The sequence below is a fragment of the Chelonia mydas genome, chromosome 1 (assembly GCF_015237465.2).
Source record: "Chelonia mydas isolate rCheMyd1 chromosome 1, rCheMyd1.pri.v2, whole genome shotgun sequence".
NCBI lineage: Eukaryota > Metazoa > Chordata > Testudines > Cheloniidae > Chelonia > Chelonia mydas.
Window position 1 is genome coordinate 181511877 of NC_057849.1, and position 23927 is coordinate 181535803.

General features: G+C 42.8%; 1 protein-coding gene and 1 long non-coding RNA gene across 14 annotated transcripts in view; one reads left to right on the forward strand and one right to left on the reverse strand.

Moving 5' to 3' along the window:
• Positions 1–17054, forward strand: part of HTR1F (5-hydroxytryptamine receptor 1F) — a 187235-nt gene extending 170181 nt beyond the window's left edge. For 6 of the 9 annotated variants that reach the window (XM_043538403.1, XM_043538405.1, XM_043538401.1 and 3 more), the window contains one exon: positions 3840–17054. In XM_043538403.1, the coding sequence (XP_043394338.1) occupies positions 3878–4972 (1095 nt within the window). In that variant the 5' untranslated portion in view covers positions 3840–3877 and the 3' untranslated portion in view covers positions 4973–17054. The remainder of the gene's footprint in view (positions 1–3839) is intronic. The other 3 variants (XR_006288008.1, XR_006288006.1, XR_006288007.1) reach the window with 2 other exon arrangements.
• Positions 1–23927, reverse strand: part of LOC122464117 — a 36666-nt gene that overhangs the window by 7380 nt on the left and 5359 nt on the right. For 4 of the 5 annotated variants that reach the window (XR_006288010.1, XR_006288011.1, XR_006288013.1 and 1 more), the window contains exon 1: positions 23683–23882. The exons of the other annotated variant lie outside the window; for it this stretch is intronic. This is a non-coding gene — a long non-coding RNA (uncharacterized LOC122464117). Of the gene's footprint in view, positions 1–23682; positions 23883–23927 lie in introns of those variants that run through there. 5 annotated transcript variants of the gene reach the window in all.

The following is a 23927-nucleotide window of genomic DNA, read 5'->3' on the forward strand; positions in this document are numbered from 1 at the left end:
ATTTACATATGCTAGTCTGTGGCACTTGACCCAGATAATGAACGAGGCCAATCTCTAACTAGAAGAGAACCAAAAGAGCCTCCGGAAGAGTCCCTAGCAGTCCAAATTATATGCACCCTCAACCCTGAAAAAGTTCCTAGTCAAAACACTGCCACAGCAAGCCGCAGATCTTGATAAGATCTTGATAATCATAGAATATCAGGGTTGGAAGGGACCTCAGGAGGTCATCTAGTCCAACCCCCTGCTCAAAGCAGGACCAATCCTCAACTAAATCATCCCAGCCAGGGATTTGTCAAGCCTGACCTTAAAAATATCTAAGGAAGGAGATTCCACCATCTCCCTAAGTAACTCATTCCAGTGTTTCACCACCCTCCTAGTGAAAAAGTTTTTCCTAATATCCAACCTAAACCTCCCCCACTGCAACTTGAGACCATTACTCCTTGTTCTGTCATCAGCTACCACTGAGAACAGTCTAGAGCCATCCTCATCAGAACCCCCTTTCAGGTAGTTGAAAGCAGCTATCAAATCCCCCCTCATTCGTCTCTTCTGTAGACTAAGCAATCCCAGTTCCCTCAGCCTCTCCTCATAACTCATGTGTTCCAGTCCCCTAATCATTTTTGTTGCCCTCCGCTGGACTCTTTCCAATTTTTCCACATCCTTCTTGTAGTGTGGGGCCCAAAACTGGACACAGTACTCCAGATGAGGCCTCACCAATGTCGAATAGAGGGGAACAATCACGTCCCTCGATCTGCTGGCAATGCCCCTACCTATACATCCCAAAATGCCATTGGCCTTCTTGGCAACAAGGGCACACTGTTGACTCATATCCAGCTTCTCGTCCACTGTAACCCCTAGGTCCTTTTCTGCAGAACTACTGCCGAACCATTCGGTCCCTAGTCTGTAGCAGTGCATGGGATTCTTCCGTCCTAAGTGCAGGACTCTGCACTTGTCCTTGTTGAACCTCATCAGATTTCTTTTGGCCCAATCCTCTAATTTGTCTAGGACCCTCTGTATCCTACCCCTACCCTCCAGCGTATCTACCTCTCCTCCCAGTTTAGTGTCATCTGCAAACTTGCTGAGGGTGCAATCCACACCATCCTCCAGATCATTTATGAAGATATTGAACAAAACTGGCCCGAGGACAGACCCTTTGGGCACTCCACTTGATATCGGCTGCCAACTAGACATGGAGCCATTGATCACTACCCGTTGAGCCCGACAATCTAGCCAACTTTCTATCCACCTTATCGTCCATTCATCCAGCCCATACTTCTTTAACTTGCTGGCAAGAATACTGTGGGAGACCGTGTCAAAAGCTTTGCTAAAGTCAAGGAACAACACGTCCACCGCTTTCCCCTCATCCACAGAGCCAGTTATCCCGTCATAGAAGGCAATTAGATTAGTCAGGCATGACTTGCCCTTGGTGAATCCATGCTGACTGTTCTTGATTACTTTCCTCTAAGTGCTTCAGAATTGATTCCTTGAGGACCTGCTCCATGGTTTTTCCAGGGACTGAGGTGAGGCTGACTGGCCTGTAGTTCCCAGGATCCTCCTTCTTCCCTTTTTTAAAGATGGGCAGTACATTAGCCTTTTTCCAGTCGTCCGGGACTTCCCTGGATCGCCATGACTTTTCAAAGATAATGGCCAATGGCTCTGCAATCACATCCGCCAACTCCTTTAACACTCTTGGATGCAGCGCATCCAGCCCCATGGACTTGTGCTCGTCCAGCTTTTCTAAATAGTCCCAAACCACTTCTTTCTCCACAGAGGGCTGGTCACCTCCTTCCCATGCTGTGCTGCCCAGTGCAGCAGTCTGGGAGCTGACCTTGTTCATGATACAGTGAGTCAGTTATGAAGCTGCCCTTCCGTTAATTCCTTATAAGGCTTTATTTATAATGCTTGAGTGGTAAGGAAATGTATCATTTGGCTTGAATTTGGACCTATATAAGTCTGGTATTATAGGGGCAGAACATAGAGAGACCAGGGTGGCACCTGCGTCTGACCATCTCTGTCTCCTTCTCCCTGCATGCTTTTATTCAATAAAGGGCTTCAGACTGTTTGAACCAAATAGATGGTGTGACTCGTTTTCATTTTCCACAACAACAGGTTCACCAGCCTAGTACACTAGGAAATCCAAGAAGCCTTGCCTGCAGAGCTTGGTATTTTCAAAAGATCCAACCCCACGTGGCATGAGCAGGTGGATGGATCTCTAACCTATAGCTGGAAGTCACCAGCCGGACGGCAAATCTAGTTCATACTGCCAGGACACATTGTCTCAGATGCTGCTAGATTAGTTGGCACACCCTAGTTGTGCAACAGCAACATCTGGATTGGTATTCATAGTGCTCTAATGGAAGTGCAGTTCAACCGTAGCAGAGCTTATAAATCACCAAGTACAAACAATGGGTAAATTGCCAGAAGGACAACAGGAAAAGGACAGACCTCAGCTTAGCTGAGAAGATGCCTCTCTAAACAGAAGAGAAGACTCCCAAGAAGGTGTATATATGCACCACGAGTGTAGTAGGAGGGCTGTTGTAGTGTTGTAGAAACTAGCAGGTATTAAACTATCCACATACACCTGTGCAAGACGGGACCAGTAGAGAAGCATATACAGTGCTGTTTTGGTAAGGAGACATATGGTCGTTATTCTCCCATAAAGCTCCTGCAGTATGTTCTCAGTGCAAATCTAGCAGGAGGAATGCGCAGCCTGTCATCTAAGGAAACCCAGACTCCATTTCTGTGAATCTACCTATGCCACTTTTCTTAATGATAGAGCTCGCTCATACTCCACTGGCTCCTACATAAAGCCTACCCTACCTTTCCAACCCGGTTACTCAAGTTTCATTACTTACAAATTGCTTTTTGCGAGCTGGTAATTTAGTAATAATATCAGGCAGTCTGAAATGCATAAGATAATTGACTATGTTGGATAGTTAAAGCTTTCTAAGGTAAGACTAGCTGCTGGACATCATCAAGCCAGGTTCTCTCAAATCTTCTCACCAAGAAATATATTAAGAAAACCGTTCTTAAAAGCAATTAAATGAGTTTTGGTCAACTAAAATAACTACACTTTATTTCACTAGTAAGTCCCTAAAAGATTACTAGCCCCATAATATTTCTCCTGCTAATTACCATTGCTTCAGAAGGTATTAACATAATACTGGTGTGATGGTGAAGGAAAAATGTTTCTGTTCATTTAAAATAAATTGGGAGTTTATATATTTTTAAAGGGAGAGATGAATCATTATGTTTAAAGTATGAACTATACATACATATGCCAATTTTCTGTTCATAATGTAGGTACTTCTGAAAACTGTACCTAGCCTAAAGTAGGTTTTAAAATGTATTTTCTTAGTATTTAAGTGCAATATATTTTCCTTGCTAAATTTTCTCCTGCACAACTTCTAATAGTATGTAAACCAACCCTTGTTTACTTTTATGTGAGGGTATGGTTTATGTATGAGCTCAGAAAACCTATGGGGCTTTCCATGGGACATTGGGCATATCTGCACCTGAGCTGGAAGGTGTCATTTCCAGCTTGCAAAGACATTCCCTGTCTCTCTGATCATGCTAAAAATAGAAGCGTATCTGCAGCGGTAGAAGAGGTAGCCACTCAAGTAAGGACCGCTGGTCTTGGTTGGGATTGTGCTCAGGGCAGTTAGCTGCTCCTGCCACCACAGCTACACTCAATCAGACCTTCTAGCTCCAGTGTAGACAGACAGACAGATTCCTACGTCGCTTTTGTAAATGGGACTTAGGCACCTTCTAAAATGTTGCCTGTTGCCTTTCCAGAAGACCCTTATGGGCACACTTTCTGAATTGTGTTTCCTTTTCCACAGGTGTCTTCCTTGGTTAAACGTCACCTTTAAAAGGAAACATGGATCCCATAAACTCAACTGAACAAAATTACACATCAGAAGAACTGTTTAAAACAGTGACATCAAAGATTCTTGTTTCATTTACTCTTTCTGTGCTGGCACTAATGACAACGGCTATCAACTCTCTGGTGATGACTGCAATAATTGTGACAAAGAAGCTCCATCACCCTGCCAACTATTTAATCTGCTCCCTTGCAGTCACTGATTTTCTAGTTGCAGTCCTAGTGATGCCCTTCAGCATTGTGTATATTGTGAAGGAGACCTGGATCATGGGACAAATAATGTGTGACGTTTGGCTGAGCGTTGACATTATGTGCTGTACCTGTTCTATCTTGCATCTCTCTGCTATTGCTTTGGATCGGTACCGAGCAATCACAGATGCTGTGGAGTATGCCAGGAAAAGAACACCGAAACACGCAGGCATCATGATTGCAGTGGTGTGGATCATATCCATTTTTATCTCTATGCCTCCTTTGTTCTGGAGGCACCAGACAACCAGCAAAGATGACGAATGCATCATCAAACACGACCACATAGCTTTCACTATTTACTGCACATTTGGAGCCTTTTACATCCCACTGGCATTGATTCTGATCCTTTATTATAAAATCTACAAAGCAGCAAAGACATTTCACAGAAGGAGCGTAAGCCGCATTGTAAGAGAGGAGGTAAATGGACAAGTCCTCTTGGAACCGAGTGAGAGAAGCACCAAATTGGCTTTGACGCACTACACAACAGATAAAACATCTGATCCCTCGACAGACTTGGATAAAATCCATACCACATTGCGAAGCCCTAAGTCAGAGGCCAAACAAGAGAAAACCTGGAAAAAACAAAGAATCTCCAGCACGAGAGAAAGAAAGGCAGCAACTACCCTGGGCTTGATTTTGGGCGCATTTGTGATCTGCTGGCTCCCCTTTTTTGTAAAGGAAGTTGTTGTTAACACCTGTGAAAGATGTCACATTTCAGAAGAAATGTCCAATTTCCTGACATGGCTGGGATACGTCAATTCTCTTATTAACCCGCTAATCTATACAATCTTTAATGAAGACTTCAAGAAAGCATTTCAGAAGCTTGTGCAATGCAAGCAATGACAGAGTATTTGGTCTTCTAACACTGAACCTGAAAAGAGATTTTTTTTAAAATATATATAATTGATAAGACTTCTAAAGAGAGACATTTGTTGTGTTTAGGAAAGACATACACATACATGGCAAGGTGCGACTGATACAAAGGTAAGCTGTAAAGAGACAGATTCTCTGGGGTCAATGTTGTGCTAGAAAAGGAGAGGTTCCGTATGGCCCCAATCCTGTATAGAGACTTATGCAGCTGCTTAGCTTTAAGCACACAAGTAGTCTTAGTCAACCACTTATATGCTTAAAATTAAGCTCATTCATAAGTCTTTGCGGGATCGGAGCCTAAAACATCACTCACTCATCATACAACAAGGCTAAATGCTGCGTTGCTTTGCTTAGGCAAAACTTACCGCCATCAATGGGTGTTTCGATCGAGTAAAACACAGCCAGGATTTGGTCCATAAAGCATTTGTGAAAAGGGAGAATACCCCTTTTCATTAAGGGCTCGATCATACCGTTTAAGCACAGGCCTGCAGTGGGGGCAGTGTGGAGCCACCCTATCCCACGCTAGGTAGGGGGCACTCTTAGGATATGCAGCATCCTACCAGAGCCTGCTGGGGTGCAGCTATTGCCCTGACTCCTCACACCTCCTTTTGGGATGAAGTGTACCTCTGGGCATGCACTGAGGGACCACTACCCCCTTGCAGCACAGAAGCAACCTCCAGCTGTTCGCGAGCCTCGGCAAAGTAGTCCAGTGAGAACAAGCATTACGTGTTTTCCATGGTCTCTCACGCCCACACAAAGGACGGTCGCAATCTTGACCTAGGTAAGATGAACCAACAGCCGGAGCGCCTAGGATGAGGGGAGTACAGTTCATTGTTTAAATGGTGACAAGTAGCAGCAACTGAAGAGTCTCTGAAGTGTCCGATTGCAGCTGGCCAAGGTATGGGAGTGCAAGTGGTGAGGAAGGTGTAAAATGCCTCCCTGCTTGTGCCTCCTTCCCCAGTGACCTCAGATGACAGGCACAAGCACAGTCCTTGTACTCCCGATGCCCAGGGCTGCTCCCTGCTAACACCCCTTAGTGCCCCAGCCATCTCAAAGGTGGGGTCGGGGTACAGCCCTAGCCCAGAGGGGCTGGAACAATTTTTATAGCGAGGATGCAAGAGCCACTGAACCAAAATATACATACATGACCTGGATTCCATCACACACATATCTTCCCTGTGTATGATGGAATCCACATCAAGCTCAGGGGTGCAGCAGCACCCCCAGCACCCCTCATTCCAGCACCTATGGGTATGCAGGGAAACTACCACCCCTGAAAGACTGTTGGTTGCACCCCCAATGCAGGTCTGTGGCTAAAAGCCACAATAGAGCCCCTTGTTAGACTGCTATAAAAACTTCAGACCAGTGGTTCTTACCCTTTCAGGACTAAATATACCAGTTTGCCAGGCTAAGCCATTGGCTTTATTAGCCTGTGTTCACTGCCTACCACATCCAACTGTGTCTTCTAACAGCCACTGGAACTTGGGCTACTCCTAATGTCAAAGTCGAGTGCAAGCAGCAGCAGTGCGGTTCCTAGCTAACACAGGGCGCGGTAGTTTAGGCCATCTGTTACAAAAGCCTGAAGTACAGTACTTGGTACCCATACCCTTGGTTTGAAGAACTGTTGCTTCTATAAAGTGTTGCTCATCTTTAATTTTAAGAGACATATTGCACTCAAAGTATTACACACAGGATTTTTTGTCTAACCAAAGGAAAGCAGTGTTGTTTTTCGTGTATTCTGAACTCTAGAATTAACAGCTTTTTGTATTTTGTCAGCTAGTTACCAGCTGAGACAGCAACAACATAAAAAAAAGAGGCATTTCTTGCAAAACAACTATTGGATTCAAAGCTTGTTGTGTTTAGCTTATGTTTCTGCCACTTTGAATTTATTGCCGGGGTTCCTGCCTCCACACCGAGATTTGATTGAGAGGTTACTCAGGTGTGTCAGACTAGCAACTGCACATTTGCCTCACTATTGATTCCAGACATACATCCACCAGCTTGTCTAGGACTCCAATTCAAAGCTTAGCTATACCATCTACGTAGCTGAGTTAGATTTTAAAAACACTAGGATATGACAGAATGGATCGTGGCTGCATATAAATACTTTTCATGCTCCAGGTAACCCAAAGCATCGCAGTGAGCGTACACTGACTCAGCAGCCACTCTGTCCTTAGCAACAGTCTGTAATGTCCAAATCCATTGTGCTGCAAGAGAACATCACTTGTCCCCTCCTCTCTGCAAACAGCGCCATGGAATCCAACTTTCAAAAAGACAAACCACCAAAGGCATCTCCCTGTAACATGTCAATGGAAGGATTTCACCTCCAACAGTGCAGTGCTTCCCGACTACCACCATCTCCAGCTTGGATAGCCTGGGGTGGGTCTTGAACTGCTCCTGGTCCAGGAGCTGCTAACCCAGAAGTCAGAGTGTTACTACCTGAGCAGTCCGTGGTGGATCCCGTCCTTTTTCAGAGCTGTTGCTGAGGGCCAGAGTATATTATTTTCACTGATAAGGAACTTGGTGACACATTGTGAAAGCGGATGAGAGACAAAAATAGGCATTGCTGTTGGGGAGAAAGGTCCTGAAGCTATCAGATCTAGATACAATGGCTCAGGCTCAAAGAATGGCACAATATACAGCTAAAGAGAGAGTTGTCATTTTTGCATCTTGCTAGTAGTATACACTAACTCCGATTAAGTTGCTAAACAGATGCAGAGGTGGTTTCCTTGTATTGTTTTCCCAGCGCTGCATCTGCTTATCATTGAACACACCAGTAGTGTAAGATGTGACACCAACAAATCTATGGTAATTAGTGGGTAATTTTCCTATTTAAAAACAAAAAAAAACACCCCACTTGCAGATCATGGTGTACCATTTCTTTAGTGGCTATCTGCTTCCCATCACTTGCAGTTCTCTAACAGCATCCAGGATCTCCCTCCTCATACACACACACGATTTGTTTCACCTCTGGTGTTTCTCCAGCATGCTGTACGTGTATGTAAGAGTTTAATTTCTTCTTTGACTGAAGTAGTTCTGGATCAGGTGATTCAGTACCTCTGCTGTATACAGCCTTGTGCTTTCACTCACACGCAAAAGTACACCCACAGCAGTAGGCGTACCCTGGCCTGACGTTTTGCTAGCAGAATGGGCTACCTTGGTTTTACATTTCATTTGTTTTTAAATGCATGATTTTAGGCATCCAACTAAAATTTGACTGCACTTAAGTCTCACTGAAATTTTACCCTGTAACCTGCCCCTATGAAAAGGTTCTTAGTAAATGGGAAAAAGTGTGCGTGTATGGATATATATAAAATCAAAATAGTAAGCTTTTTATAGCCCCCTCCCCTCGTTCTCTGTCTGGAGTAATTGATAGCAGTAGTAGGTTGTCATCCTCTCTGTGGACCAGCACTTGAGGGGGATAGACACAGGGGATTTCACAGCTCTTTGTTGGCAGTAGAGAAAGGGTGAGACTCAGGAACTTTGGGTTCCATTCCAGGTCCTGGTGGGGAGTGGTCTCTCATAGGCACAGACTTCTCCCCGTTCCATCAAGTGTGACCCCTTCTGCTAGGAGGGGGTCACAGTTGGATCAGCTCCACCCCCTCCAAACTGTCCCTGTCTTGTCTCTTCCACACCCCTGGTTCCTTGTCCTAGTCTCCTTGCCCAGCCAGTCACAGTTCCTCCCTTCCTTCTCCCCTTCCCTGGCTTCCAGTCCGTATCTCCCTTCAGCATCTAGTCTGTCTCCCACCACTTCCCGGCTTTTTGTCCTGACAGTCCCAGTTCTCCCCCCACACTCCAGTGCCTTGTCACATCTTTCTTCCCTCCCACACGACTTCCTAGGCCCAGTCTCCTTGTCCGAACAGTCCCAGTCTTTCCCCCACCTCCTCCTCAGATCTCAGTGTTTCTACCCATGACCCAGCCAACTGCCTCACAGTTCCTTTCTCTCCTCCTGTCCACCCCATTTCCCTCACCAGGTCTTAGTGTCCTTGCCCAACCAGTCCCAACGCTCCCCCTCCCCAAACTCTCAGTCAGTTTGTCTCCCCTTCTGCGGTCCCAATCTCCTTTTCCTCCCCCTACTCTGCTGTTTGTCCCCTCTGCTTTCAAATCGGGCATCTTTCTCGTCCCCTGGGCACAGACCGGGGGGAGGGGAGTGTCACAGGCTCCCTGCTCTTGAAAGCAGCTGCCCAGCCTGACCCCAACCTGGAGGATTAATTAGAGGGAAAATTCAGCTTTGATGCTGGAGACCCGAGCATGCTCAGTTCTGTGGGGATGGCACAGATGCCATCTGATCAGCAATGGGAGCCGTGAGAGGCTGGAGCATGCTCAGTGTGCATGGAATCTTTAATGTTAATAGACAAAAATCTCTGAAGTCTGAACAGGTGAACTGTGATTTTTCAAAGGCTTAGAACTAGGCTGGGATGGATTAGATTTAATTGGTAAACATCCATTTCACTGTGTATACACCAAACAAACAATATTTCCATTGATGATCATTGAAATTTACAGATAAATACCACTCTCTCTTTCTTTGCCTGAGAACACAGTTTTACTTTTTATATGTTGACATATGATGTTGGCAATTTGTGTTTTAACGGTTGAAGCTTCAGCTTTTTGATTCTCAATATCTACTGTCAATTGTGGAAAATGGGAGGGGGTCAGATCACAATGGTGAACATTTACATCTATAAAGATCTTTAAAAAAAAAAAGATTGCTTAGAAATCAACTGATATAACCTATCCACACGATGAAAAAAATAAAAATTGAATTCTGCCAAGCCTTGTGTGGATTTTCAGAGGGATACCAAAAGGGACATCCTTGACACCAGCCACCTCCTTGCTATATTTCAAGTCCCTGCCCTAAAGCATGGCCTCTAGAACTTTTCAAAGAAAAAAATCTCAACAATTTAACATGTGCAAAACCAACATTTTTCCTAGCCTCATTCTCAGAAATACCTGAGCCCTTTTGGGTGAAGTTTTCCAGAAATATTCAGCCTGAGACACCTACCTCACATGGAACATTTTAGCCCAAACGGTTAAGGTTTGATAAAGGTAAAAGCAATTAAAAACAGTGTCTTATATTAGGAAGTGCCAGGCAACCTTAAGAGATCGTGCTACTAGTTCCTGCTATTCTGAAACAATTTGGAATACTGAACAGTTAGTCCCCAGTTTAAATTAATTTTAACTGTAAAAAATGAAGTAGTTGAAAAGGCCACACCTAGTATGTGAGAGCAGGTAGTCTCAGTTGGGTCACTTTTTCCTCTCCCCAGGTTGCTTTATTGTTCGTTTTCTCCCTGAATGCCTCCCTGACCCCCCTTAGAAGGGCATGAAGATTTGTGTGCACGTTTATTTTAGTGAGGAGGTCTCACTTGTATACCATTGTGAGCTGGGGCACAATTGCATCAAGAGACACACCCGTCCAATCGATCAGAGTGTGCTTTTGGACAATCAGGATCTGCAGCCATCCTCTAAACTCTTAATGCCATTATTTGCAGTATTAATAGTGCCATCTTTGTAACAAAGAGGAAAATCACTCAACAGGCAACTCCAAACTCAACATATTATACCTGTCAGAATACACTTGGTCTTTGCTGTCCATGTGACTATGACAGTATAAAACCCTGGTTGTGGCAGTGTGAGGGAAGATTCCTTTTTTCCCCTATACAGGGTATGTGAAAAGGACCGTGAGAAACCTTGTAAAGATTAAAGGCAAACATTTAATGCTACATTGCTACGGGTCAGATCCTGCAACAGCCAAGCGGTTTTGCCCAAAGCAGCAAACCCATTGAATTCTAGGGACCAGGATTGTGTAGGGCGTCCCGCTCTTTTGGCCCTGTGCCACTTCCTCTAGCTCCGAGAGAGTGCAGAGGCAGTTTTTTCTGGCAGCCATAAGCAAAGACAATGAATCACACCTCCCCCATCCCCCCCACGCAAAATTATACATGAATACACGCATACCTAATCCTGGATCGGTCCCTGCTGACACAGATATGTTACAGAGATGCCTGCCCACCGATATCCCCAGATTCAGTCCACATCAGACCCCCTTCTTGCCATTATGGCCACACATTTGAGAAGCAGGAGGGGTAAGTTAGGAGTTAGCACATGGCGCAGAGGGTAGATGTACAGGTTTGGTCTTGGAGCGTTTCTTCATGCACCGGCTGTGGGTATGCAAAACCCCACAATGCACCACAGGGTGGGATTGGTCTCTGAATAAAGGGGCATAGTTAGATCCAAGTTCTAAGCCTTCCACTGTTGCCAACCACAGGGTGCACTTAGGTCACATTTTCATGCTTTTTCGTGCAATCATGAGGGTTATAAACATTTTTGGAAGTGAAATTTGATTCTCTTGTGTAGCTACCTGGCTCAGGGGCTTTATGACATATTAGGAGATTTTCAAGACTTGGGAAACTTGATGCAGCACAGGTTTGCCAAGAGGCACCAGGTTACAGATTTTGATCATATAAAACGGTGCAGAAAGAAGTCAGTAACGTCGGTGTGAATAATGCGGCACTAAACAGAAACTCATCTGTGTCAAAATGATCTGGTGCCAAACCTTGTAGCTGAGCAAGTCAATAACATTAGTGGAGCAAAGTAACAACACTAGTACAATCTTATTGAATCTGGAGTCTAAAAAACCAGAGGCTTCCCCTCTTTCTTACGTTCCAATCAATTTTTGTTTCAACTATAAACCTTCGAGCCCCTGAAGACATTTCTAACAGAAACATTTTTGGATAAAAGAATAGTTGGCTTGGTTAGTTAAATAGCTGACATACTAACTGCATATTAAAATTCTCGAGACAGAGTAATGCCAAAAAAAGTATTTAAGTGGTGAATCACATCAGTTATTTGAGTGATGATATTTTTAATACAATAATAGTTCAAATCACTTGAATCCATGTTTTAGGGAAGGTATAATTTTAGCTCCAGTTCTGAAGATATAAGAAGTTGCTACATAAAAAATGAACAGTATTAGCAAATATGTTCTCATCTCCACTTACAGCCCAAGATGGCTTCTAGGGCCATAGTAACTTGTCACCATCCCAAAATTAAATATTGCTTTCTTCTTTCTAAATATCCATTGCATTGAAACTCAAGTTAATCTTTATCCTTTAGCTTTTTAAAAACAGCAGTTACTCCTTTTTATAGCACTAGTGAAACAATTAAGGTGTAATCAGAAGAACTAATAATTTTCATGCTTTAGGATATAACCAGTGGTAGACAATTTTTGCAATATCTAGAGCTTCATTGGCAACACCCCAGCATTTGAAGGCTGCACCTACTTAGTGGTGCCTGCTAGCGGCCACTCTACTTAAAATTAGTTTCCATTATATTACAGAGCTCCAAGGATCAGTCCTCAACTATTTGAGCTAAAAGATCAGCCATAGGAGGTCTCGAGTTCTTTCTGTGCTGCAAACAGCTGATGGAAGAGGACATGTTCTCCCACTCGCATACACAAGCACACAGATCCTGAATCAGTGGGAACAAAGGGGGGTCTCTAGCCACCCACAACAAAAACCGCCACAAATTACAACCTATTTTCTTCAAATGAAAACAGTATGCAATTTAAGGGGGCACAATGCTGAAGAATCTGAAGTGGTAGTAAAACAGCCAGCCAGTTCTAAACATGGGGAAAGACAAATAAGTATGAAGTACAAAATTCAAATTAGGCTATTTATTTATTTTTTTAAATAACCTGTATCTCAAGAATAGTTTGATGGATTTTTCTTCCACATTTGCCTTCAGGTTAAATCTGATCATTTCCAATGTCCCCAATCAATTCTCCAGGCGGGCAATCTATTGCAGCTAAAGCTGAACTTTACATTAGAAGATTCTTGCAACCTCGACTATTGAGAGTCTTATCTCCCCATAATTTCACTTTATGATGTCAATGCACTGAAGAAATATTAAGTAACTAACCCTCACTGCCTCCCTTTGAGGTAGGTAGGTATTATCTCCATTTTACAGATGAGTGAAAAAGCACAGAAAAAAGAAAAGTTTAATGCCCAACATTTTCAAAAGCTTGGACAGCAGCAAATAGTCACTTGGGTGCCATCCAGGAGGCTGAAAGATGGTGACTGGTCCACACCCAAGCTAACTGAGCAGCCAATGGCTTGAGCATAGGCACCCAGTTAGGTGTCCCCGTGAACTCCGGAAAATGCTAAAGGTCTGCACCAGGTGCTCAAAAATTAATTGTACTAAGAGAATGGACTATGCCAGGAGGTGCAACAAAAGCTATTTAAATAGCAGCCCTGATGGGTTGCTTGCAGTCTGTGCACCCTTAAACCATGATGGTGCACAGAGCAATGACCCACATACACACTGAAGAGAGAGAGAAAACGAACACAGGATTTAGTGAGGGTTTATAGAATTAATACAGGGAAGGAGGGAAAGTCAGGATTAGGGCAGGGGCTACATAAGGTGGGGAAGAGATGGAAAGGGCTGTGGCTGACATACCCAACTTTTGAGAGAGAGCAGGACAGCAATGTGGAGAGGCCGCAGTGTCGCACCTAACAAGTTCCATGTATACATCATGAGGCACCGTGGATTTTAAAAAAAATAATAGATCTATTATACATTTAAAAAAAATAAACCTCTTTCAAATGAAACCTGATTTCAATACAAAATGGGTTAAGGCCTATTCTACTTGTAATCTCTGAAGACATTTAAATTAAAAAAAAATATGCTGAACCCATGAGCCTGTATCAAAAACGTTGCCTGAAAAGTCTGCTTGTCGAAAGAAAGAAAGAATCAGGGGAAAGCATCTAAACTTTTGAAACAAAGCTCTATAAATAAGGCACAATAGGTCTTTCATGAAGGGCTTGATCTGGTAAGGGACCCAGAGGCAGTGCTACTGGTGCAAGAAATTGGCAAAGTCATCACAGGCATTGGGACACAGCCTCTTACTCTAGGAGACACCAACAGGATCATCCACTTAGCCCAGTTGGGTGGTCTCAGTCTCCTATTTTATAGCAGCTCCCTACCTGAGCTCTGATTGGCTCAGTTCATAAATTACAAATTTTTTTACTCCAACCACCATGGGCACTTACTCTCCAGCTCATGGAAAAACACTGATTGCTCGGTAACTACCAGACATTGTGTCTGGGTGACTCGTCACTTCAAGTAAATGGCCTTGTTCTGTGTCCTTGCATGCTTGCAGAGAGACACAAATCCATTAATTTCTCAACTGCCCCCCCCCCCGGTCTCTAAACAATCAAATACTGCAGTGCAAAAGGCATGTAGGTTATACGGGCAGAAGCCTTGAGTTGCTGGTAGTTGGTGTGTTTTTCTGGGGGCAGAGGAGTTCTTAACAAGGGAGCAGGAGCAGAGGGCGCAACCAGCAAGGAGCAAAACTGGTGCCAAAGCAGGACACCGGGGGAAGAAGAGACAACATTCTTCAGAGTGCAGCCTCTAGTGTTGATTTCAACACCTGGGAACTTGAAGGAAAAAACCTGCCATGGGGGCAGGTTGTAAAAAAGACCCTGTTGGGGAATATTTTCAAGAAATTCCTGTACCTCTGGGTAAAAAGGAGCATGTGTCAAATGTAAGCAGTGCAAGAAAGAGCTGCAAGGCCTGGTTGTCAGAATAAAACAACATGATGAAAAATGCTCTTCAAGAGGCAATGACTTTGAAGATGATGTGGACAGGTCTGAACTATCTGGATCAATTGGTTAGTAAACTTATTTTTGCACAATTCTTATGGACGACCCACCATGTCTTACTATGTTGCTAAAAGATACATTTGTGTTTTGTGTGATTACTTACTTCTGAACTTCAAAATGTTTGTGTTCAAAATATAATTAATATGTTAATTAGTTGTGGGAGTATTTATCAATTACATTTTTACTGATACTGCTGGACTTCTGAAGTGATTTTTTTATTGCTCAATAGTGCAATCATCCTAGGTGAAGATTTCCTGTTTAATAGTAAAGTTTTATTAGGCACTTATGAATTTTAACATATAAAAAGTGTTTTCCCCCCCCAATATGTTTGGTATGGTGCTAGAGGTAAGGGTTCAAACAGATTTAAATAATCCTTACACTAGATTAAGTATTTTCAATATAAACTGGGTTTAGAATTAATTGTATTGCTTCAACAGGGTATAAATAGCTGCAGTAAGAGGAATCTTTCATTTACAATCTCATGTTTTTAAAGCAGTGCACTGAGTAATACTAAGGGAGTGACCGTGACTTTTTTTTTTTTACCATATTTTTTTCCCAGAGTCCAGGTTACACATAAGGGGCTACGAATGTCCATCATCTGCAACTTCAGAGTCATCTGCCAACACCACAAGCAGCACGGCAACTACACATTTGTCAGACAGTAAATTACCTGTAATAAAAAACACCACACAGCCTTTCGTCATCATCCGGTAACACCCTAGATGACTTAATAATCAGGACCAGCAAATTCCAGCAAGACTCCAGAGATGAAAAGATTGCTTGGTTCACTTTTGCAACACATCTTCCTTTTTGTCTTGTTTAGAACAAACATTTCATTGATAAGTTTCGCTCATTACGACCAGTCAACGCTCCACCCAACAGAGCAGACATCGCTGGAAGGTTCCTGGGTACAATCTATAAGAAGTAAACTGAATAGTGTGCAATAAATATTGACAGGAAATTCATTAAATTGAGTCTTGATGGGTGGAGCAATATACACAATGATCCAGTAGTCTGTGCTTGTGTGACAACAAAGACGGAGTTCTCTATCTTACAGAAACAATTGATCCATCAGGAAACATGCATTTAGCAGAACATTTAAGCAGCAGTAAAATCGATAAACTGTGAACAAAAAATTCAAGTGTATACCTTTGTCATAGGCAATGCTGCAAATGTAGCAAAGATGAAACAAAATCTAGAAGATAATGAAGGAAACCTGAAACGTACAACATTATGGGTACAGTGCTCATTTGACGCATCTTTTAGCCAAAGACTTACGTACAACTCCAAGAATAAGAGAAAACATTGCTGAAATTGCAAAATATTCTCATCACCACCAGTTCGCTTCAGCAAAGAGAACAGCAGGGTCTAAACTAATTTTCCTCTATGAAGTACAATGGAATTCAGTGGTTGACTGTTTTGAGTTATTTATTAAGAATTGTCCTATTCTGATGACAATTTGTGAAGAAAATTGCAACAAAACAGATGGAACTATTATAGCCAAAGTAGTCAACATCAGACTAAAGAGAATATACATGATGTACTGAATATACAGATATCTATTTCCATAGCCTTAAACAAACAGTAGAACGACTACTGCTGTATTGCTGAAGTTGTTGAAATTTGGAAAGAACTTTGAGACATTAAAAAAAGAAATACTCAACAACAAAGTTAAATTGCAGGCAGTAAAGAAACAAATGGATCAAGCACTTACTGCACTTAATTTTCTTGCCAATTACCAGGTATATATGTAACTGCTGAAGAAGCAGCAGCTGCTATGACATGGGGTATCACCAATCATACCAATAATAAATTTCAGGGCTGGACGTGAACCATTCAAGCAGTACATGTTTGCTGATGATGGTTTAAAGAAAGTCACACCACTGAACTGGCGGAAATCACTAGCTAAGCACCTGGAACCAGATTTTGATGAAGTGCTAAACCAGTTTTAGACAGCGGTAGCCTCTTCTGCAGGTACAGAAAAAATATTCTCTTTATTTGGATTCATTCATTCCAAACTGAGAAATCAATTGGGAGTTGGAGAAAAAACAACAACAGAAAAACTTGTCTGTGTCTTCTAGTCCATGAATAAGAGTAAGGAGGGAGAGGATGAGATGTACTAGTTGAAAAGTTTGAAAGACAGTTTAGAGTAACTTAGGAAACAATCTCATTTTCAAGAGACTTGGGCAAGTAGGACCTTAAGTTCCAGTCACTTTCACTTAGGCATATTTGAAAATTTGCCCAGGCTGACCCCAAATAACCAATTTAATTCACTAACTACAGTTAATCCTTCTGTTTAATAAATCATTTAGCTGTAAATGTGAAATGTGTTTTGATGAGAAATTTATGTATCCAAAACATTTAAGGTTGTTTTGTTTAATAAAATATATTTTATATGCTGTTTTGTGTTCAATTACATTTTAGTTTCCATCCTAATGTAGCCTGACACAAATCATGAGCAAAAAGTTAATTCTCTAGTAAATAAAAAATATCATTCACCATTTTCTAGTATACTAAAAAAAAATGTACAATTAATAAGAATCTGAAAATATTAAGCTATACAATTCCTTGAATAAATGTATGTAGTTATAGTGTTCCCTTCTAGGAAGCAAAACGAGGTACCAAGGCTAGTGTAAAGGCTCTATTGAGTTGAAAAATCAACATATTTTAATAATTCTATCAACCAATGAGAATGCACCTTTCTTTAGAAAATAACTGAAGTCAAATGGAAATGTGGCTTAAAATCGATGATTTAAACCAAGACTTTCCATTTGGTGAAATTATGATTAAATCAACCCACCCTGTTATGAGGCGAGTCATGGAAAAGGGGAAGGTGGCAAGAGGGAGAGAGAGACTCAGCAGGAGTCTCCTAATGAGATCCATTAGCCACAAAGGCACTTCCTTGACTTTGCTGCACTTCTGTACGAGCTATGCAGGCCCACTCCAAAGTCAGCCGGCATCTCCAGAGAACTGAACAGGGAGCTCGACCAGCCGCCACAGACACCAACCCCATCCCCTTCAGAGTCACCACTGCACTTAGCACCTTTACTTACTGCATCCTTTCAGATGACATTACTGGCCCCGGCTAGTCCATTGTTTGTGTGTGCCTAGGAGCTTCCTAAGTGCTGTGATCTGCAGGCCTCCCACAGGCCTGGGTACAGACCACGGGATAAATTCAAAGGCATAAATGGCCTTTAGGCACCTAACTGCCATTAAAAACCAATGAAAACTAATGCTTGAATGCCATCTGTGCCTTTGAAAAGTCTTCCCCCATATTACCACTCCTAGAGATAGGCAGATCCAACATCAGATTATGCTGGAATTCTAAGCCAGGGCAAAATTCTCATCTGCCTTGGACGTGATAGGCGGCATGCACACAACCTTCAGAGGAGGTCCAGGAGAGACAGTGCAGCCAATAGCGTGTGTTATGGGACACAAAGACAGAATCACACAACAACTATTTTCCTCTCTTGCCCTAACCTAAACAGGTCTCCAGTTCACTGGATGTGGAACTAAAACACAGTAGAACCAAACTCACTTTGCTTTCTGCTTTCCTCCGCCCCGCTCAACTGAAGTAATGAGAAATCATTGAAAACACTCTTTCAGTTGCAGGCTGAAGCTTGGAGAGACAAAAATTTGAGATCTCCCTACATACAATGAAATATAAAATTGAGTAACATTTCTGTGATCCATCCCTTCCATTTACCCTGCTCCAAGTCTTGACTGTTCCCACCCACAGCAAATGTGCACAATGGAGCAAGCAAGAGAGTTGGTTTAAATAGAGACATGAATTTCATTTATTTTAAATAATTAGACAAAAGAGCTCTTTTGAAAGAGTCTCTAGCGGGATGAAGTAGGGTAGGAAATCAAGGAAAAGATATGGCAAAGGATGAGAGGGTAGAACTTGTACAGGGGCGAAGAGTATACTGGGGTTGTGGGGGAAATTAAGTATTTGTGTACATGCTGTGAAAGAGGATATAAATAATCTGGGAAGATGAGACAATCCAACAGGACAAGAGCAGATTATTCATTTAGGGCTAGATTCCAACCCCCCCACCCCCACCCCAACTCACTCAGGTTGTGCAGTACCTTTCTCTTTGAGTAGTCTCCCTGACATCTAAAACTGCACCTGAAGCAACAGCATGTTTGCACTGGCCATGCTATTTCTACAGGCGCCATCTCACTGCTTCAGTTACCAATGGTTCAGAAACAGCCAAAGGGTGCAGTGAAAGGAGGAATCACTGCACAGTTGTACATGGATGACAATCTAGTAAAATAGATGGAGGGCTCTGACAGGGTTTTGAAGGTGTGGACCTTACAAAGGGCAACCTCTGCATGCTTGGCAATGGGTTTGGGGAAGAGCTCCACTCTGCTACACCTAGGGAGCTTTGCACCTTCCAACCTTCCCAGGAGAGTGGGAGAGAGACTCAGTTGTAGTCATCACCTCCTCTGAGACGAGGACCACCAAACATGGTCCAAAAACTACAACACCTTGCACAGGGAGTTAAAACTAGTCCACAGAGAAATCCAACAAGATCCTTCAGAGCATAAAAATGGCCTCACAAAGATTTTTTTAAAAAATGGTTTAGAAGGCATCTAAAACCAATACACAACAGTAACTAAGGAGGATGTTAAACAACAGCTGCTAAAGTCAGACGTGTTTAAATCATCAGGTCCCCAGATACTTGCCTCCAAGAGTTTTAAAAGGAGTTCTCTGTCCTATTAATGTTAATTGTCAGTAAGTTTTAGGATCCTGGGGAAGTACAAGGACTGGAAGAAAGCTCATTTTGTTTCAAATTTAAAAGGGGTAAAGAAGATGACCTGAGTAATTATAGGCCTGTCAGCATGACATCAGTCCTGGGCAAAATAATGAAATAGCTGATGGGGACTTGATTAATAAAGAATTAAAGGAGGGTAATATAATTGATGCCAATCAACACAGATTAATGGAAAATAGATCATGTCAAACTAACTGGATTTTTTCTTTTAAAGAGAGATGGCTAGATTGGTTGAAGTTAATTGATGTAATGTACTTAGACCTCAAAGGCATTTAAGTTGGTACCACGTTCTAAGAAACCAGAATATGCAATTAATATAGCACACATTAAATGGATTAAAAACTCACTGACGGATAGGTCTCAAAATGTAACTGTAAACCGAGATCATCATTGAACAGGTGTGGGTCCATCGAAGTCCCACAGGAATCAGTTATTATCTTTATGCTATTTAACAACCTGGAATAAAACATAAAAATCACTAATAAAGTTTACAGGTGACACAAAGATTGAGGGAGCAGTAAGCAATGAAGAGGACAGGTCAGTGATACAGAGCAATCTGGATCACTTGGTAAGCTGGATTCAAGCAAACAATATGCAATTCAGTACACCCAAATATAAAGTCACACATCAAGAAAAACAACACAGACAATACTTACAGGACAGAGGAATTGTTCCTAGGAAGCAGTGACTCTGAAAAGGACTCGGGGGGGGTTGTGGTGATTAATTAGCTAAACACGAGCTGTAAGTGTGACACTGTGGCCAAAAGAGCTAATGCAATCATTAGATGTATAACAAGTGTAATAAGGTGTGGGGGTAGGGAGGTTATTTTACCTCTGTGTTTGGCACTGGTGCGACCACAACTGGGACACTGTGTCCAGTTCTGGTGTCCCCAATTCAAGATGGATGCTGATAAATTGAAGAGGGTTCAGAGAAGAGCCCCAAGAACAATTAAGAATTGGAAAATATGCGTAACACCGTAGGGCAAGGAGCTCAATCCATTTAGCTTAACAAAGAGAAGGTTAAAGGTCAACTTCATCACAATCTTTAAATACCTCCATGCAGAACAGAGATTTGATAGATGGCTCTTCTGCCTAGCAGACAAAGGTATGACAAGATCCAGTGGCCAGAAGTTGAAGCTAGAAAAGTTCAGACTGGAAATAGGGCACAATATTTTAGCAGGGAGGATAATTTACCATTGGAACAGTTTGCCAAGACTTGTGGTGGATTGTCCATTCCTGGAAAATTTTAAATCAAGCTTGGATGTTTTTCTCAAATGATATGCTCTAGTTCAAAAAGGAATTAATTCAGGGAAGTTCTATATAGCATACATTAAATAGGTAGGACTAGAGGATCCCAGTGGTCCTGTTTGACCTGTGAATCTATTAAAAAAAATAAAAATAAAAAGCATCAACGGACCCAGAAAGATCCCTGTAACATCTCTGCTATCTTACCATAACAATCTGGCAGTGAATAGCTTTGCAGATCAGACCCCACAATCTATAAGATTCGCCTTGCCACTCAAGCTCTACTGCTCCCTTCACATCAGTGCAGATTTTCATTTTTACGTATTTGGGTGTACGTATTAGAACGGAGCTCCTCTTAAGGCTTTGAGGGCCTGATTTTTATTTAAAAAAAGATATTATAGATAATGATGCAGATAGGTGCTTTTGAAAACCCCACTAGGTGCCTCTCATTGATTTCAATGGGAGTTAGGCACCTAAATAACTTGAGGATCTGAGCCTTACTGCTTTTGGCCTTTGATAAACCCAATCACACCAACAAGGATAAAACCAGCAGTCTTTCCTCACCCCAAACCGGAAAGTAACCAACCAAAGTATGAAAGACAAGCCCAGGCACTGCTCCCTCTACCCACGAGTACCAGCTCTCTCCATACCCCTCATTCCCCCAAATCCGAGGAAAACAGAGGACTTTTTCCACATCTCCTGAAGACCAGGAGGTCTGAACTGTGTCAGAGCAAGACAGGGAAAGGACCTCCCAAGTTAAGAACCTGTTCTTAAGGAACACCTCCTTGCTAGCATCTCCCTTGTCTAGATCAAGGAAGCTCCATTTTGAGCACCTCTGCTGAGCACAACTGCAGGGTCTGGCATGGGAAGAAGCGGTGTCTCAAGTAACCAGCTCCAAAACCAATTAGGGTTTTGCACCTTGAACTCCACGCTGATACCTACAGGCAGCGCCTGTAACATGCAGCCCCGTGTAGCGCACAAGCATGACCACCAGTGGTAAGGCCCATTTACGAAAGAAGTGCCCTATCCTTCCACACAAGCTCAGAGAGAAAAAAGCAGCTTCCCCTACTGCTGCTACTTAACAAGACCTCCACTTTGTCTGAGTAACAACCAACAAACTTCCTCCTTCCACCCAGGGAGCTCATTTCACCTCCATCATTTCTTCTCATCGCTTCCCCCAACCTGCAAGCTAGCCCTCCTCTCTGAACAATTATTACACCGAGAGATGCTAGGTAAGATGCTCACCCAACCCAACCCGGGCAGAAGAGTTGAAGATGTCAATCTGGGTATTCTAAGCAAGCTAAAGGCACTGCAGCCTGTACCTCTGCTCGAATTCTCCTATGAGCATCATGTGCACATTAAAGTCAAGGAATGACAAGATCAAAGCTTGTAGAACACAGCACAAGACGCCTTTTGGGGCGGGTGTACCTTGTGCTGTCCTCTGAGATCTGTCAGAGAAACTAAAGGAGCCACCCCCGTTTTAGCTGCCGGTACCAGCTCCAAAACATTTCTGTTAGTGTTAGTTATTTCAGTTCTCAAGACAGAAAACAGCAACTCTTTGGTAACACTGTGGTTTATCAGGACCAATCATTCTGCAGAGAGGACTCATATGTCAGTAAGGCAGGAGAAAGTTTTTCTAATGTCTCTCTACACACCGTGGGAGAGTTATCGGCCAGAGTCCCTTCTGCCTTTCTCTGCCCACTTCCCATGCATTCCCATCATGACTCCTGCTCCCAGCATCTCCTATCCCCATCAGAACTATCCTCGGTCTAGGGTTGGTGTCATCAGCAGATGGTAGAGCCAGTCTGAACAAAGGTCAGGCTTGACAAAGCCTTGGCTGGGATGATTTGATTGGGGATTGGTCCTGCTTTGAGCAGGGGGTTGGACTAGATGACCTCCTGAGGTCCCTTCCAACCCTGATATTCTATGATTCTATGAAATCAGCAGATTCTCCTTCTGATGAATATACTCTCCACGTATTCATCGTGCAACCAACACACCCTACACTCCATTAACAGAGCCAAGACTCAGACCAGGACCGCTGCAGTCCATAGACAGAAGCCGTACCAGGTGAAGTAAAGGGGAAATCACCTTCTGACTGAGCAAGCAGATGCCAAGCTAAGCATATCTCAGAAGCTGAACTTTGCATTTCTCTCCCTTCTAAACTCTGGTGTCATTAGGGTGACCAGACAGCAAGTGTGAAAAATCAGGATGGGGCGGGGGGGGGGGGGGGGGGAGAGAATATGCTTCTATATAAGAAAAAGCCTCAAATATAGGGACTGTGCCTATAAAATCAGGACATCTGGTCACCCTAGGTGTCATTCAAACACCTTGTTGTACAGTCAACAGTTACTGTTTCCTGGTTTGGTAGTCCCCTCTAGTGGTTTATAAGATGTACTACACAAATACTAAATTGAAGCAAAATAATTGAGAATTTTTGGTTTAATTGCACACTAAAATTACTGCAAAGATGTCACTTGGGTGGGTGCAGGGAGGTGGGTAGACTCTTGAAGGCTCTTCTTTCTCTCTGGGAGCTCAGTCAGAAAGAATGGACCTTTTGAGCTCATTTATATCAACCTAGAAAAGCATTTTTAAAGCCATTCAGGAAAACTAAATTCTTACTCCTTTAAAAAAATAATTCCCTAAAAATAAAGTCAGATTAAATAAACCCTAAACCCACATGGCCTAACTTAAATTTAACTGTGAGCCAGAGGCCAAAGTAACCTTCCAAAGGGTTAGAGGGGGATTTGGGGGGACTTTGTACACATTTATAGTTAACAAAATAACAGGGAGGGCACACAAAGGAGGGACCTCATACCCTTACAAGACGCAATGAGGTGAGATAAGAAACCTCACCACCCTACCCACAGGAGACAGATTATCCGAGGAAAACTCCCTGTTGGAACAAAAAGAGCCAAACCCAGGAAACTCTCTCCAGATAAAGGGCCTCAGTCCCTCTGAGCTACTTTTACAACAAACCAAATCACTAACACAATACATACGATTTGAAGCCAGGACAAAGAGTTGTTTCTCTCTAGAGGAGTTGGTTCCTTTCTGCTTGGTTTTGCTACAGGCAAACTGCTAGCAAATTAATTGGGTCCAGCTGCCCCTGCTTCCTCCCCCTTGAGCACCTGAGTTCCTCTGGGTTCTAGGATCTCACTCTCACACAGATATTGCATAATTTCACAAAGGGAACTAGGATTAGGGGAGCTATCACCCTAAAGACCCCCTTTTGAGTCCCCAAAGG